At 41.7% G+C, this 16,942-nt stretch overlaps 4 protein-coding genes across 6 annotated transcripts in view; 3 read left to right on the forward strand and 1 right to left on the reverse strand.

Annotated features, from left to right (window-relative positions):
• LOC128259413 (uncharacterized) overlaps positions 1-16,942 on the forward strand; it is a 29,353-nt gene that overhangs the window by 3,102 nt on the left and 9,309 nt on the right. For 2 of the 3 annotated variants that reach the window (XM_052991765.1, XM_052991766.1), the window contains exons 2-3: positions 3,167-3,578; positions 4,111-4,374. In XM_052991765.1, the coding sequence (XP_052847725.1) occupies positions 3,202-3,578; positions 4,111-4,374 (641 nt within the window). In that variant the 5' untranslated portion in view covers positions 3,167-3,201. Of the gene's footprint in view, positions 1-3,166; positions 3,579-4,110; positions 4,375-6,235; positions 7,021-16,942 lie in introns of those variants that run through there. The other variant, XM_052991767.1, reaches the window with a different exon arrangement.
• On the reverse strand, positions 61-2,007 carry LOC128259419 (ester hydrolase C11orf54 homolog). The gene is made up of 2 exons (XM_052991776.1): positions 1,746-2,007; positions 61-1,039 (listed from the first exon to the last, which is right to left on the reverse strand). Exons 1-2 carry the CDS (start codon positions 1,828-1,830, stop codon positions 156-158), a joined length of 969 nt encoding a protein of 322 aa, XP_052847736.1. The 5' UTR covers positions 1,831-2,007; the 3' UTR covers positions 61-155.
• LOC128259423 (lysozyme A/C) lies at positions 4,987-5,486 on the forward strand. Its single transcript, XM_052991778.1, has one exon. It carries the CDS (start codon positions 5,018-5,020, stop codon positions 5,438-5,440), a length of 423 nt encoding a protein of 140 aa, XP_052847738.1. The 5' UTR covers positions 4,987-5,017; the 3' UTR covers positions 5,441-5,486.
• Positions 8,370-8,854, forward strand: LOC128259428 (lysozyme A/C). The gene has a single exon (XM_052991784.1). The coding sequence runs from the start codon at positions 8,394-8,396 to the stop codon at positions 8,814-8,816; it is 423 nt and encodes a 140-aa protein (XP_052847744.1). The 5' UTR covers positions 8,370-8,393; the 3' UTR covers positions 8,817-8,854.

Genomic DNA, 16,942 nt, shown 5'->3' on the forward strand with positions numbered 1-16,942 from the left:
TAAAAATGTCACTTATAATTTTAGTCTGCTCCATATCTAATTATGGTATACACCCAAAAATAGCACTTTTGTTTTTTCGTTTACTTTTGGTTTTATTTTTATTTACTATATTATTTATGGGGGTGTAGGGGCAACTAGATATGGGGAGATAAGATCTAGTCTCGACCGACCTTGTGAGTGGCCTCGGGCTTGTCCACCCGCACCACCCGCTCGGCCACATTCAGATAGGCCTCGTACTCCACCACATCGGGCGTTGTGTCATAATGATAGTGACCACCCCAGTTGCTGAAGGAGAAGGAGTGGAAGTGCTGCAGGCGAAGGTCAAGGTCGTGCTCCTTGGTCACCAAAGTGCCCACGGCGTTAAGTTGGGCGGGCATCTCGTAGAACTTGAGCCATTCGTTGACCTCCTCGTCGGTGTGAATGGGTGTCTTGCTGAAGTCCCGCATCACGTGCTGATGAGCAGCACCCTTCTTGATCAGGAAAATGCCACCCAGACCCACCACCTTGTCGCCATAGTGGGTCTCCAGACCCTTACGAATGCACTCGATGAAGTTCTGTTCGCCAGTCCTCTGCTTGGCGGTGATCCTCAGGACCTGACCAGGTTTTCCCTGGCTGAGGAAGAGGTTCAGGAGCAGGGCGCAGCGGGGTTCTGTGTTGGGAATCTTCTCCAGGACACACTCCTCCTTTCGCCCCCTCACCGTGGCCGTGTAGCTGCCATTGGTGAGCTCATCCGTCTCGCTTACCGACAGGTTGTAGATGCCTTCGCAATTGGATCCCCTAATTGGCCAAGGACCTGCTCCTGCGCCCACGGCAAAGATCTTGCCAGGACCCTGAATCTTTCGCGTGATCTCCGTGATATTGTACAACTTATCGCGTTGAACCAAGGGCAGCAAAAAAGGTGGGCCTCCTGCCTCCAGCAAAGTGGGTTTGCCACCCAGTCCACTGTCCACCAGACCAAACTGGGAGTCCTTTAGATCCGGACAGGGACCCACACTCACATCCACTCTGGCAAAGTTGGCAGTCAAGGCACCCTGTATAACTGGGAGCAGAGAGAGAAACCCATTAAAGCTTTTTATCTCGACCTCCATCTAGACAACATTTATACACAGAGAAAATTATCGAACATTTTAGGTGCAAAAACAGAGATGAAACGTTTAAAAAAGTTATTTTATTTTTACTTGTTACTTAAAAGTTATTTAAAATGTGTTAACCTTTTTTTTTGCAACTAAAACCTTGAACTTTAGAGCTGTGTTTTTTGCACAGAGAAAAATTTTAAAAGTTGTAGGTGCAAAAAATAGTTAGGAAAATAATTTTTCTGTTTTTTTATACAGAAAAAATTTACAACATTTAAGGTGCAAAATCAAACATTGAAACATTTTAAAAAGTACATTTATTTTTACTTGGTGTTACTTAAATGTTTTTTTTCAAATTTTAAAACCTTTATTTTGAACCTAATGCCTTAAATTTAAGTGCTTTGTTTTTTCTGTGTAGCAAAAGCTATCCCAAAAAGCTCTGAGGCCCAATCATATGTTTCTGTTTTGGACTGCTCAATGAAAACAGCAAACAAACAACAGAAAACAGAAAACAGAAAAAACATTACAGTGAAACGGCAGAACCGACTATGGAAAGTTCGTCACCGTTCTTGAAGGTCATTTGCACATGGCACTCGGGCGAATATGGCACGTATTTGTATAGTAATCTGTCGGATCTGTGGGAAATCAGCTTCAGCTTCAGATTGAACTCACCTTTCTGCAGTTCCGACAATGGGGGCACATATAGTGGCTTCTCCTCGAAGAGCAGTTGCTCTGAGATGAGTTGGTTCTGGCTCATTTTGGCTGGCCGGAGGTGTGTCCTAGTTACTTAACTCCTGATACTACTGGCCCCGTTCTGATTCAGGTTCTCAGTTTGTCAGGCCTTCCAGCTCCTTTCTATCGTACTAAACGCGTAAAGTCTACCGCTCGCTAGATCGTTGCAAACGCGACTGTCGGCCAAAACCAGATGGGGTCTCGCATTTTAAAGTTGAGTGCTCGGCTCCCGGTTTGTCCTATAGTTAACATTGCTGCTCGTACAGGGTGTCTCTTTTGATAAGATAACTCAGTAATTTGGTTTAATTAGAGTCGAGAATGTTGGTTTTTCAAGTTCTCGGGGTGTTTGAGGTACAATCCGCAACACCTCTCATGCTCAATGCGCATGTCGGAAAGACATTTATTTATGGTGCGGTTAATTCACTACAGTAGCCACACCGTTTAAAGACCTAAGTCAACTTATCAGCCAAAACTTTTACATAGAGGCCTAAAAACTTTCCACTTTATAGTCGTCACTTTCACTAACTGAAAAAGGTTCTTACAATGGGGACCCTAAAATAACTGGTTGCTGCTCCATTTTATGGCTTACATTTACATATTCTTTGTGACAACAAGAAAGTTTTCAAACAAACTTGTTTCATAATTTATGCCTAATCAAATATGTTTTTTGTTTAAAGCAATTAATGAGCGATAATGAGGATTCGTTTTAAACGCAGGTAGTTCAAATCCCTTTGCGGCATGTTTCACTGTAGTTTGCTGATAAGTCAACCCCCTCTTTCGGCTGGTTACCCACTGATAGTGCCCGTGTTTGGTTCTGCGATCGAGTATTGTCATTTAGCGGTCACGTTTGCTACGTCAGTAGAGATAAGACCATGTAGCCAAATATATAGTTCATTTCGGGTGTGTTTCGGGTCAAGCCGCAAGTGCTGGGCGTACTAATCGCCCAAGGGCGCTAATTTGATGTATTGCCTGGTTAATGGGCTGCTGATTGGCTGTGCTAGATCCATTTGATAGATGCTGGCTTGAAATGACAGCATCCACGCAATCTGGCTGTCCAGGATCATGTCTAAACTGGTCCATGCAATCCATCATGTATATGGTTTATCATAATTACAAAGCCAGCCAAACGAAGAGGCATTTGTTCTAGGCGAACGAGGTCGCCAAACTCGTTGTCGACCCAATTCCGATGGCCACTTCACTTTTTTTGCGCTGGCCATTGGCCAAACTGGTTGCTAGAATTGTGTCAGCTCCGAGATAGTTGCTTGCATCCATGCAGACATCCCCACTAACATGTGTTCTGTGTTCTGTGTTCTATGCTCTGTGTTCCATGCTCTGTGCCCCATGCCTCCATGTCACATTAGGCAATGACTGACAGCCGCTGATCTGCGACATTGTAATGGGCAATCGCATTGCATCGAGCAGGGGCGTGGACGGAGCCGCCGAGGAGGGGGCCGCCGGCGAGGGGAACTCCAGGTTCAATACGCGCCGTCGATACCAACAGCACAAGAGGGAATACTGCCTGCAGAACGAGTACCGCTCCAAGACCCTGCCCGCCCGCCATCCCCACCACGATCCCCAGAAGAGTCCGCCGAAGTCCACAGATCAGGAGCGATTGGGCTCAAGCAGTTGTCTGGGATCTGGACATGGACAGAATGCCAATAATAATGCAACACCGCAACACAATGGAGAGACGTCGAGGGTGCTGTTTCTGCTCTACTTGATACACCGCACCTGGAACGTGGTCATGGACACGATGGACTCACGCACCAAGAGGTAAGACTCCGTTTGTTTTGATTTACAACAATTAAGGTGTTATAACACCCGCAATAAAGTACTGCTAACTTAATTATGTGGGATAATAAAACAAATTTTAATTGAACATTTTATAAAAAAAATTACATATGTATATAGTTAATACTCGCAATAAAAAAAAAACAGTTAAGAAAAATAATACAAATATATTTAATATTCGCAATAAAACTCCGCTTTAACAAAAATTAGGTTGCTATGCCAAGAGCTTTAAAGTACTGCTACCGACTGGCTATATTATGCAGAAAAAAATTAATAACATTTTGCATTGAAGCATTTAAAAATATTACATATATATTTCATATTCGTAACATAAAGCGATTAAAGCAGTCCATAAAAGTGTGTATGCTCTAACAACCCTTGATTTTCAATAAGTTATATATTTATGAACCCTGATTAATTCATAAGTTATATAAGTAATAAGCCAAATTTTATGCAAATGTCATATCATCTTAAGCAAGTGTCCTTATATCTTAACTAATCTTTGGACTTTCAGCAATCGTTCTCCACGCGGGGGTTCCCCGCAAAAAGAAGAGACAGTGGATATTGAACTCCAGCCGCAGCCACAACCGCTGGATGAGGAGTGCTCCATTGGCATCACCGACTTGGATGCATCCTCGTACTGCTCCCAGTACTCGTGCTGCAGCTGCAGCTACTGCGATGTGGACACGGCTGGGACGCAGACAAATGTCTACAGCTCCATTGGCGACGACTATTCCCTGGACTCCATGTACGAAGCGGGAAAGTCGATAGTTGACAGGTAAGCAGAGTTAAAGAATTCTTAAAGTTCAACAGCCATAGCTGACAGCTTTTGTCAGCCACGCGTATATTGCATACTTTTAGGCTTTAGTTAAATCAAATAACTTAAAGCAGCTTTAACATGATGTTTTAATTTATGCGATGAGTTTATTTGTTGGCAATACATATATTATTATTTCGAAATTAAGGAAACTTATCCTTTTTTATAAAAAAATGAACTCTGCTATCTTAAATGGCAGAACAGATATGATAAGCGGTATCTCTAAAAAAAAAGGACAAGAAAAGTTAGTAGATGATTGATTCTGATTTGACTTGAAGTTTCGGTGACAGTTTCTTTTTAATATGACTTATGACAGATCTTGTTGTATAGCCTATTCAATGATAATTTCGTCAGTATTTATAGTCAACTATACTCGGGGTTAGATTTGATTTCAGCTTGTTTACAAATAGCCTGCATATAAACCCTTTAAACTAGAGCTGCAAATTTTCCATTCTGGGACTTAATTAAAATTATCGATCGCTGCGCAAAAATGGAGTTCGTATCAGTAAGCGTGCAGGCGATAACTCCTCTATCAGCCGAATTATTTGGCTATAAAAACACGAAGCCTCTGCTGTTTGGACATCAGTTTTCGAAAATTGTCACCATGAAGGCTTTCATCGTTCTGGTTGCTCTGGCTTGTGCCGCCCCAGCTTTCGGTCGCACCATGGACCGTTGCTCCCTGGCCCGCGAGATGTCCCACCTGGGCGTTCCTCGTGACCAGCTGAACAAGTGGGCCTGCATTGCCGAGCACGAGAGCTCCTACCGCACCGGAGTGGTGGGTCCGGAGAACTACAACGGCTCCAACGACTACGGCATCTTCCAGATCAACGACTACTACTGGTGCTCCCCTCCCAGCGGTCGCTTCTCCTACAACGAGTGTGGACTGAGCTGCAATGCCCTGTTGACCGACGACATCACCCACTCCGTCCGTTGTGCCCAGAAGGTGCTCAGCCAGCAGGGATGGTCCGCCTGGTCCACCTGGCACTACTGCAGCGGATGGTTGCCGTCCATCGACGACTGCTTCTAAGCGTTAGTTCTGATTTCCCAGTAAAGACTTCTTGATTTGCAAATAATTGGTTAATTTTTAATGGGACTTGGGCTTACACAATTTTCTAGCTAAACACAGGGTGTCTTTGTGATTTAATTAAAGACATTAAAGATGCTGAATCTTTATAAATTCAGACTTAAAAGGCTGCTTAGTAAAATATATTTTTAACAATGGTTTACTGTTCTCCTTTTTAGAATTATGATCATATAAATTTCCTGAAAAGGCAACTTTGATTTAGAAAATTTATTTCATTTAACATAGGGCCTTGTGTTTTAACAAAAACCTAAATTAAATATCCTCAAAATGCAAAAATAGTTGGAATACTTCTTTAAATTTATACCAATGTCTCTCTAACTCTACTTACATATGAAAACATAATTTTTCATAGGGCTTAGTTTGCTTCTATCTTGTGATAAATGGAGAATTTATAACCGCCTCCCAACATTTATATCGATTTCCTAGAAAAGCCACTTTGATTTGTTAAAACTTGGATCAATTCTACTGGGGCTTGGCTTGTCACATTCCCCAAACTAATGACAGTTTGTGGTCAGGCTTTGAGAACTGAAGATTCCCTCAGGCGCTTGACAGTCTTCATTAATTCGGTGGTGTGCAGTTGCTACTGTTGTTCATAAGAGGAGGTCTTATAAAATGAGTCTTATAAAAGAAGTCTTATACCAAAACCCGAGAGAGAGAGAAATCACGATCTCCACTTCGGCTTGCAAACTCGTCTTGGGTTCAAGCCAAGTCTGCGGCTTCGGATCAGTCGGTGCGTGACTTTTGCTGAAAGCGGACGTTAAGAGCGGTGATTTCGTAAACAAAACTCTGTTTTGGTTGGCAATTAGGCGAACGATGGCTTAGCTAGATGGTCCTGAAATCTAGCCAAGTTCAATCGATGGGCTTTTAGTGCGGCAACCAGAGAGTGTGCATATAGTCCTCTGATCCAGTATTGAGCTCCATTACCATTACCATTTCCACTTCCATTTCCATTTGAAAGTTACGTGACACTCTGTGACGATTACGCGATATGAATTTTTCTATTGTGTATTCTCGGAAGAAACGAGTTTGATTGGATAGAAAAGTGCGGTATTGGCACCCGGGCCCCCCTCCACCTTTTCCCCGCCCCGTTTCTTGGCCAACAGCGAACAGCGAACACCGAACAGCTAACAGCATCGCCAGTGGAGTGCACTAACGGTAAAACGAGTACTGGACCCGGCTAGAACTGGCCCCAACTTGGCCTATTGCAGCATCCACCATAATAATAACACACCATACCGAGTGGTTCTTCTTGCTTCGTGCTAATCTTCTCAATTTATGCTTCTACTTCGATGACGACGCAAAGTGCAGCATGAAAGTCCGATCGAATGCGAATGCGAAAAGTGTGTGTGTGTGTGTGTGTGTGTGTGAGTGTGTGTGCTGCTAGTTAGCCAACGAATTTGAGAACGTTCTTGCTGCATTTGGCCCAATTCGGAACCGTGTCAATACGCTGCTGTGCCTGCTCCCAATTGGATTTCGGAGAACGGGGCTAAGAAGACCAGAATCTGGACACAAACAAAAAATAGGTAAGGAGTAGAAAAACCCAAACTAGTTCCCCAAGTAAGTCAGAGGGTCGAATGGTTACTCACTCGCATGGTCAAGATCAAGATGGTATGTTTCGGTTCGGACTTGTGCATATGCTAATGGGCTCCGACTTTCTTTTAACTGCCTCCGCTGTCCAAATCTAGATATGTAAATCCCTGAGTGTGTGGGTAGCTCTGACATTGAACTGTGACGCCCACATCAAACCAACTTAGAAAGAAACTCTCGAGAATACCCAGAAAAAGAATAAAAAGTCGTTAAGACTGGTGCGTGTGTGTTATAAAAGTATGAAAACAAATTACGTTTAACTGTACTCATGGAAAATTGAAGTGAAAATTGAATTGGCAGAGGCACGAGACTTCAAAGTCTTCGGCGCAGCCCCAATCCGAGTAACAATGCCACTTTGTCCAGAGCTGTGCGCATAGACAAAAGAAACCAACGGGCGGGAAACGCGGAGATTGTAAATAAATAAATAGCAGCCATAGAGGCAGGCAAAGGCAGCCACAAAAAAAATATCAAAAAAAAAAAAAAACGAGTGTATGCCGAACTACAGAAAAATCTGTTCCGGTCTGATTTAACAATTGTTAAACAGCTTATGCATTGGCCACGGTCTACAGTCCAGAGTATCAAAAAAAAGGGGCGGGGTCGGTGGAGTAGGTGGCTTACACGCAACCCAGCGAGTGGCCAACTTACTTTCAGCTTTAGCCGAAAAAAAAAAAAGAAATTTCTTTCTTCACGCGATTTTTGCGGTCGCTTAAGGTATTCTATTCGCGCCTCCCTTTGGAAATAGTTTAAAAGTCTTCCTTCTTTCGAAAACTGCATCAAAGCCACATTAGCCGGGGCATCAACAGATGTTGGACACCTTGACGTTCCCTGACAAATGAAGCAATTGGTGGATTGGGTAACAAAACCACACTGGGCCAACAATGGACGGAGGCCCTGAGCCCAGAGACCAGAGCTTTTGTTGGAGACCCCAGACTAATTGAAGCCAATGGGCCACCAAAACGAAAGAGAAGCAGCAAGGCCATAATTGAGATCAAAAGGCCAATTGGCCAGACAAACAATCCTACATATCACAAAGGCCGATTTGCATCCATTCAGAGCAGGTGGACTTGAAACCTCGATAGCAAGGGGATTCACAATCGAATCGGCGTAATACTTCATTCATATTATCGAGATACTCCAGTGAAATTATCAATTGCATTATCAATATGGTCCGATTTCCCAGCGATTCTTTTCGACGCGTTCAGATTACCCGTCCACATTAAATACAAAAACCAAAGATAACCACACTTGGTTAGATAATTTTCCGGCTATAAAAGCGCACTGCTTTCCGGGCTCCGATATCAGTTTCACCATGAAGGCTTTCATCGTTCTGGTTGCTCTGGCTTGTGCCGCCCCAGCTTTCGGTCGCACCATGGACCGTTGCTCCCTGGCCCGCGAGATGTCCCACCTGGGCGTTCCTCGTGACCAGCTGAACAAGTGGGCCTGCATTGCCGAGCACGAGAGCTCCTACCGCACCGGAGTGGTGGGTCCGGAGAACTACAACGGCTCCAACGACTACGGCATCTTCCAGATCAACGACTACTACTGGTGCTCCCCTCCCAGCGGTCGCTTCTCCTACAACGAGTGTGGACTGAGCTGCAATGCCCTGTTGACCGACGACATCACCCACTCCGTCCGTTGTGCCCAGAAGGTGCTCAGCCAGCAGGGATGGTCCGCCTGGTCCACCTGGCACTACTGCAGCGGATGGTTGCCGTCCATCGACGACTGCTTCTAAACCTATTTTGACCCTGAATAAAATGATTTTTTGACAAATTAGTATCCAATTTAATTCGGGGATCTTATAAGTTAAACCGAAAGTCTAATTTTGGTGTCTAAGAACTTTGACTTTTCCAATTTAAAATAAGTCCTTAAATTTGCTCCGAAGCAGATTTAATTCTCTTAGAAATTCAGATCCACTGGTAGCCGATTCTAAACTGATTTAGGCCAGAATAAAAAAGCCCAAATTTTTGTAGCCATTGGAAACAATTTAATTTGGTCAAACTGATTAGCTTTGCTTAGATTCGTTTCCTTTCCACAGTCTAAAAACTTTATGGCTTAAATATTTAATTGCTTCATTTCAATGAAATACTTTCCAATCCAGTGAAAAGAATATGATTATTTAATTCGCATGCGCTTATCTAAGTGATAAAGCCATAAATATCAGTGCGAAGTTAGAAACTTTTGCATTGCCAACATAAAATATATATCTTTTCTCCAATAGAAAGTAAACTTAATGCTTCGCCTGACAGACAGCTAAAAAATTGACAGCGGGTCAAAGCCAAATAATATGCAGACGCAGACAAATTCATTATAATTCCAATCGGCTTCGACATGAGCCCCGAACCAGTCAAACTGGTAGCTCAATGACTCTAAATTTAAATATACAAAATCGACAAGCAAATAATGCAAAACTTCCGTCTCCAACGAGAGAGAACTTAAAAATTGGCGAACACAATAATGTCATAACGATTATACAAATTTGATCGGGCCTAGGGCTTCTTACGAATTGAGCTCACGATAGGCGATTATTAAACGAATTCGAATTTTATTGCCTTGGGGCAGTACAATTGAGGCTTGAAATTAGGAGAAAGCTGCTCAAAACAAAGGAATTAAGCTCTTAAATTGTTTTCGTTGCTAGTCGGCATAATAAACTATAACTTTTTAGGGTCCCGGTATTAGTATGAGCATAGAAAATCAGGGATGTGCCAGAAATCGTTGTTAATTTTCAAAAGCTTGGCTTTAAAATGTTTTGAAATAAATAATTTTGCATGTCAAAGTTCTAAATCACTAAAGTTTAAGCTTTATATAAAACTTGGTTGGAAGTTATAAGATCCCCGATATAAATTAGACACTAGTTTGTTCAAAATCAAGACTTTAAGTTTTTTGAAACTGATGTCGAAAGGGAGAGTGGGCAGTGCTTTTATAGGACTCCATTATATCAACAAGTAGATCTTCACAATGCTACTATCTTAAAATGAGCCTTGAAGCAACTAGCTACTTTACTTATCGCAAGTGCACACGAGACAATTAACAACGCGGTATTTAAATTGGCCAGACCAAAACGTATTAATCTAAAGAGCTTATCAGCCATTACTAAATGGTCTGAAGCCGCTCCTTAAAAACATTAGTTTGATTTTCTTAGCAAGATTGACCCCATCTCTGCCCGATTGTTAAGTTTTTAGAGCAAGTTATATTAATTTTGCAGCTTAAACGTTGGGTTTTAAAAGCCATTAACCTTGTTAGCATCTCCGCTACCTCTGGAGTGGGCAATTACGAGTCTTCGGTGGGCAGAAGGTACGGGCTACTCGAGCTCAACATCTAGCTCCACTTTGGTGCACCTAAGTGAGTTGTATCGGGCCAGATAGTGGGTTTGAGGCTTAGACCTTATAAGAACTCTATTTGGTGCGGGCCTGTTTAGCTCTTGTAACGGGCGTGCGTTCGATCGTAAAACCACTGAGTCGTCGACGACCCCGAGGCTACCACACATCATCAACAACAGTCACAACAACTCGACTGCACATTGCTTTCTCGGTGGACGGAGTTGGAGTTGGCAGTATATACTGGCACTGGCTCCATCTTGAAGTCTAACTCTGACTAACGACCCAACCAACCTCAAGTATGCAAACTTCGAAGCCGCAGTCAGTGCAGGCTGTTACATTAACCCCATTCGCAGGTGCGGGGTGGGGCACTTGCTAGCGGTATTCCTGGGGTTACACCAGTGGGCTTAAGCTCGTCGGCAGTCGCCTGTGGAGGCAGCACCGATTTCCACGGATTTCTGCAGTGCCAAGAAAGTTGTTAACCTTTCGCGTGTGGCCAACGGCAGAGACAAATGACAAAAGGCTACTGTTGGCAGATGCGAGTTGGGAGGAGAAGCTTCAGCTTCGTCGCTTCAGGTTGTCAGAGCTAGCCAGCATCCCAAGCCTGACCTTCTTAGAGCCCCATGAATTATAGATGAATTCATAAATTAATGCTAATTTGTGAATGAGTGGAGCGCTCAACGTCGATGAGTGGTCGATTCCTTTGTCGGAGAAGAATGCTTATCACTTTTACTTTTTGCTGATTTATCGAGACGCCGCAGAATAACTAATGGCTTTTCTTTCCCCAAAGTGTGTCAGCTAACAGTTCTGACCAACAAGAATCTTATGTCTCTGACGACTAGACCTCATTGCATATGCATGAGTTGGCTTCGGAACTTTGTGCCCATGGGTGCTTACAATCGACCCGGGCCAATTAAACCCCATTTCCATACAACTCGTCGCTAATTGTCAGCCAAACTTTGAGTTGAGAACTGTTAGTATAATGGCCAAGAATCCCAGAGGATAAGAGGAGAAGCCGCCGTAGCTGTTCTTCCCCGACTCAACGGTTCTCCATCTTATTTACGGCAATTACTATCAACACAGATAAAATGGCCGACGTCAGAGGAATTTGTAAACAAACATTTGCGATAAGGCTGGAGTGATCAATCTGCTTTTTGGCCATTCAGAACTCTTCGGGTCCGATCGACCAACTTTCATCGCCGTCAAAGATTGATATCCCCAATATGCTTATCACCTTATCACCACTTGAGTGTTTCTTCGCTGCCCGCGATAAGGTTCCTCCGTCAGGTGTATAAAAGCACCTCTTTGAGGGGACCTCAACATCAGTTTACTTTGGTACTCGAATCAAAATGAAGGTATTCATTTGACCAAAAATAAAAATTTGTTAAAAACTATATCTTTAAACTCTCTATCCATTTAAAATCAAACATTATAACTCATTCCTGTAACTGCTTTAGAATGTGTGTATTGTCAATTATAAAGCTTTACTTAATAGAAACTTCAAGCATGCAAATCATGAGTTCGGCAAATGCAGTAAAGGTTACCCATTTCACCATAGGCAAACACATAGAACTTAATCCACTATCTTTTTCAAAGAACTTAATAGAGTTTTGGTAACAGAACATCTTTCTACTCTCCATTGCCATTTATAACAAGTTGATTAATAGTTTTACTAGTTTTGGTAACAGAACATATTTCTAGTCTCCTAAGACATTTATAATACATTGATTAATATAGACCTTAAGTTACCAAATTACGAGATGTGAAAGTTCGACTAAAAATCATTCCGTAGCCATTTTTAAATATCACCAAATATTTTCTCCTTTAAACTCAGGTCTAAACTTATCGATTGATGACTCTGTCAGAGTTTTTGCAAGAGCAGATCACTTTCTAAGTCCGTGAATAGAATTTTATTGGAATTCGCTAATCAACTTGAAAGTGTTGCTTTGGCATAGAGCCATAAATATAATATATGCGACAAATAAAACAAACATTTTTAAAACAAACAAAGATAAAAGCAGCTTTCTGCAACTTTTTTTTGCTAAAAGAAAGTAAACTTGAAGCGGTGACTGTCAGCGGGTCAAAGTCAAATTATAACCCCACCTAGGCACATTCATTATAATACCATTAAGCTTGGATTTGTCTTTTGGCTGTGTCCCAAACCAGTCAGACTGGTGACTCTTGAGCGCAGAATTTAAAATTTAAATATAAAAAATAGCCAGACTTCCGTCTCGTGTACTTGAAAAGACAATTACAAAGCTTTGAAAACCATAATGTCGTATCGATTATAGAAATGACTAAGAGCCAGAGGCGTCCACGAAACAAATGTTGTGCACACGATTTGCAATTATTTGGCGATAGGAATCGCGTTGCCTTGGGGAGTAATTCGGATTTTAAAGCGAGAGAAAGTGAAAATCAAAGTGAAATTTGTTTATTCTAGGGCCTTATCAATACCCGATGGTATATGCCAATTTAAACTACGTTTGAGTAGGTTTACCTTTTCCTTAATCAATCATAGTGATTCTTATTTGTAATGCCATGATAATGGAAATTATGGTTTTAAAAGGGTTTCCCATTCATTTCATATTTAATTTTGGAATTGTTAGTTATTTTCTTTAACAACTTAGTATAAAATAAATTACATTACATTACAAAAAGGGGAAAAAATACTAATAAGGACTAGACCTTCTTTGCAAGCCAATCAATCTCGATTTAATCTAAAGAATAATAATTATTTCTTAGAAATTGTTCCTTAGCCTTATAACGCATTAACTTATTACAAGTCATATATCTTTGGGTTTACTTAAATGGGAGTAATCAGAAATAACATTGTGTTTATATCAAAGTTTACAGTTCTGAACAATGGTCTACAAGATTCTTGGCTAATTTTCTTTCTCCACACACTTTCTAAATGGGAGAAAATCGAAGCCAGAGCGGCAGCTTCCCTTCCACACGCCACAGGCCGATGACTTTAAGCTGGACCGGTCAATGAATTCTTAATGTGGCCGGCGCAGTGGGCAATAAATTATACAAGTAGCCGTCGTCTCTCATTCTGGTGATAAACGTGCCTAGGCTGGGCACCATCCAAACCACTCGACATCTCAGAACGGGAACGGGAAGCCAGAGAGCTCTGGGTTCCAAAAGGAAGTGGAAACGCATAGATAGATAGACAAAGACCCTCTGCTGAGTGCATTGCTGTGGGATTGATCGTTGGTCTGAGGAACACGCTAAAACAAAGCAGGAAACCAAAGACCGGAAAATTATACCATTCCTGGATGCGGTGCGGAGTGTGGAAAGTATGGGGAATACTTGCCAGAAGACCTCTGCTAAAGTGCCTGCCTGCCCGAGTGTTTCCTATAATCTGAGCACATTAGCACAAGTCGAGTTGGAAATGCATAAGTAATTGCCCCGAAGTTGAGGTTCGCCGCCCCCTGAAGCGACATTGCGTGGGTCAGGCGAAAAACAATTGCTGGAAGTCACTCTAGCGTTAAGTTATGATGGTCTACAGATAACCACACAACATTGGAACCGACTCACCGCAATGAGGATGGCTCTATAGGGTCTATAAAGTCCAAAGGGGTGAGGCTTACACTCGGTTTGTGGCCCATCTAATTGGTCTGAGGAGCAGTGGATGACAGGTAGAAGGAGTCGGGAGGAGAGCTGCTTGGGAAACAGGTTACTGGAGAACAAAGTCGTGAAAGTGTCGGGGGTTAACAAAGTTTAATGAGTACTTTAAAGGAAGTGTGAACTAAATATGGCGGACAGAATTATTAAAAAGGTGATTCGAAGAAAAGATAAAGGCTATGAATAGGAAACTTCTAAGTTTTAAGAGCATCGCACTTATTAAAATAACTTGAAAGTTGGCGAATATAATTATTACAGAGATGATTTGTAGAAAAGATAATGGTAAATAATTAGACTTATTAAAAGTTGTAAAATTGTGAACTACATAATAAGATCATAATCAGAGAACGTAAAAGTTAGACCGTTCAAAAAACAATAAAAAATAATTAAGACAAAAAATCCGTAACTTGCTCACGAATGGAAAAAAATGTTTAAATTATTTATAACACTATGGGAAAAGTCTTACCAATGAAAAATATGTTAATCAAAAATGATAAATTATAAATGAGAAGAACTAAAATATAAAGCCTTACAAAAAAAGGTTTCACGAATTGAAAAAGCATAATAAGGATCTACAAAATGACATAGCAGAATCCACTAAAAACCCCCAAAAATATCCGAGAGATATTTCCTGATAATAGAAAGTCAGACAACTGAAAATGGGCTCTCCAAAAATCAACAAACTTGGCAATTCATATGATTTTTCTTAAAATAGGAGTGCGTAATTAAATTATCAACGGTGCCCCTCGAGCCGACATATCTTCAGATAATTTTCCACTTGGAATATTCACACGGAACCGATGCCAAAAATTGTACAAATCTCTTAGTCCGATAGCGGATATATCTAAGACCGACGGGGGATTCACTTTTATCAGCGCACGATTTCCCCAAGGCTTCCGTAGAAAATGGCAGTGAAGTCAAAGTCGAAGTCAGATCGTCGCAGTTGGCTTCCCTGTTTACCGGAGTCAACAGTGTGTGCACTGCTGAATTGCTGCTTGACTGATCTGGAATGTTCTGCGGCACAGACGGGGACAGGATCTGATTACTAGACATGTGACATGTGGGTCTGACTTCTCAAACGGGGTGTGTCTTCTGTGAATGCTCGGGCCATGGCTGAACTTGCACAATCCCGAAATGATCGCATTACCTTTTTTTCCGCCCGGTTAAGTTAACATGATCTTGAGCGGCCATTGTCAATGGCAGGCCAACTGCGACACTAGTGGTGGCCCCCGGTTTGAGCTACTTTCGGCATCAATTACCTGTCACAAGCGCGGCTCACAAATTATAAACATTTCTCTACGACAGCCCCAAAACGCAACTGTGTCAAAAGGCAAGCTCCAGAGACTCGGAGACTTGGAGACCCCGCGCTGCGATATAGTTTCAACAACATAAAAACCCTAATTATATTATTTGACAGCTGGGGCCCGCTGATACATAACCTCGGGCGGGCAGGCGCTCTGCAATCTGCGGCCAAAAAATCCCGGTGAAAACTATAATGAGCGTTGGAAAATCTTTTTCCCAAATACAGCCCACTGAAAAAACCATTTTAATTTAGAGTCAAGCGCGACAGTCGTCACCGCACTCAGAAAAATGTTACTCATACATTGCGACTTTGCAAAGGTATCTAAAAGTTGAAATATAATTAAAGGACTAGAAAAGTATTTAATATGAAAAAACAATTTAAATTTAAATAAAATTAAATATTATTCTAACACCAGTTATGTTCAAACTTGATGCTTTTTTGCACACAGGTGAAATAACTAACAGATTTTAAAACCAATTTTGTTTATATTTAAATTCTAAAAATAAAGAAATTTTTGATACCAAAACAAAGAGCTTAAAATAAAAACTATTTAACTAGATTATATTTTTAAATTTAATAAATATTTTAATTCATGTTTAGTTCATTTCAAAGCCAGTTCAGTTTAAACTTGCGTCCTTTTCACTTTTTATATATTATTATATTTTTAAACAAATTTATTTAAAGCTAAGTTTTAAATTCTAAATTTAAAGGTTTCAATTTCTCCGAGTGCACTATTCAGTCGACAATCAAAAAGATGACAAAAGTCGAAGATGGGCGATGTGATCTCGGGGCATAGCTCACGGGAGCTGACAGCTTTGGGAAATCTCTAGGAATCTCCGTGGAGAGATCTCTGACAGCTGAAAAGTGGCCACATTTCTCTCCGACTTTGTCGGTTGCTAAATTCTCCTAATAGTTTTATCTCTGAGTGAGTGTGGGTAAATTTCAAGCCAGCGACAAATGGCAAACACACAAATGCAAATGGGTAAAAGAAATGGAACTGCCATGAGAACTTTTGCATGTCGCCATGTCGGCATGTCGGCCTGTCAGCGGTGACTTAATCTCTGGCATCATCGTCAGCGAATGCCACACAATCGTACACCCAATCCCAAACCCAAACCCACATCCGATCCCAAGCCAAACTGGGTGTCAGCTGGCCAGATCTTCTCGTGTGCTTTTCGCCAGTTTGTGTAACAATTTGGCAAGGTGTCGGCTCAGCACGAGAAGAGAAACTTTTCCCATTTCCCTGGAATCTTCTTAATTTTATGAGCTGTCCGAAATGGCTTTTGGCATGGTGTTTTGCACAGAGTTCTCTGTGAAAGTCTCGGCCACGAGAACAATTGAGGAGGAGGGGGTGGGGTAAACCCGTGTCCAAGGAATGTCATTCAACCGACACCCTTGAGAATAGCGCTACAAATTAATACATTAGGCTCTAGGCTCTTAGCTCCGACTCGTACTTGTCGTTGCCATCTGGCCAGGCCTAAACGAACTCTAAATGGCAAAGTTGATCCCCAGCGATTAGCCGCAAATGGCAATCCCATAGACCTACATCATGTCTCTGCTTTTTTTTTTGTTTTTTTGTTGCGCCTTGTGATCTGCCATAGATGTAATTGAATCGAA

This window comes from Drosophila gunungcola, assembly GCF_025200985.1.
Source record: "Drosophila gunungcola strain Sukarami chromosome 3L unlocalized genomic scaffold, Dgunungcola_SK_2 000005F, whole genome shotgun sequence".
Taxonomy (NCBI): Eukaryota; Metazoa; Arthropoda; class Insecta; order Diptera; family Drosophilidae; genus Drosophila; species Drosophila gunungcola.

Coding starts and splice junctions, on each gene's coding strand:
- LOC128259419 (XM_052991776.1), bottom strand. CDS start 1,830: ATGAGCCAGAACCAACTCATCTCAGAGCAACTGCTCTTCGAGGAGAAG. Junction 1,040..1,745: donor ATTGTCGGAACTGCAGAAAG/GTGAGTTCAATC, acceptor CTCTGCTCCCAG/TTATACAGGGTGCCTTGACT.
- LOC128259423 (XM_052991778.1), top strand. CDS start 5,018: ATGAAGGCTTTCATCGTTCTGGTTGCTCTGGCTTGTGCCGCCCCAGCT.
- LOC128259428 (XM_052991784.1), top strand. CDS start 8,394: ATGAAGGCTTTCATCGTTCTGGTTGCTCTGGCTTGTGCCGCCCCAGCT.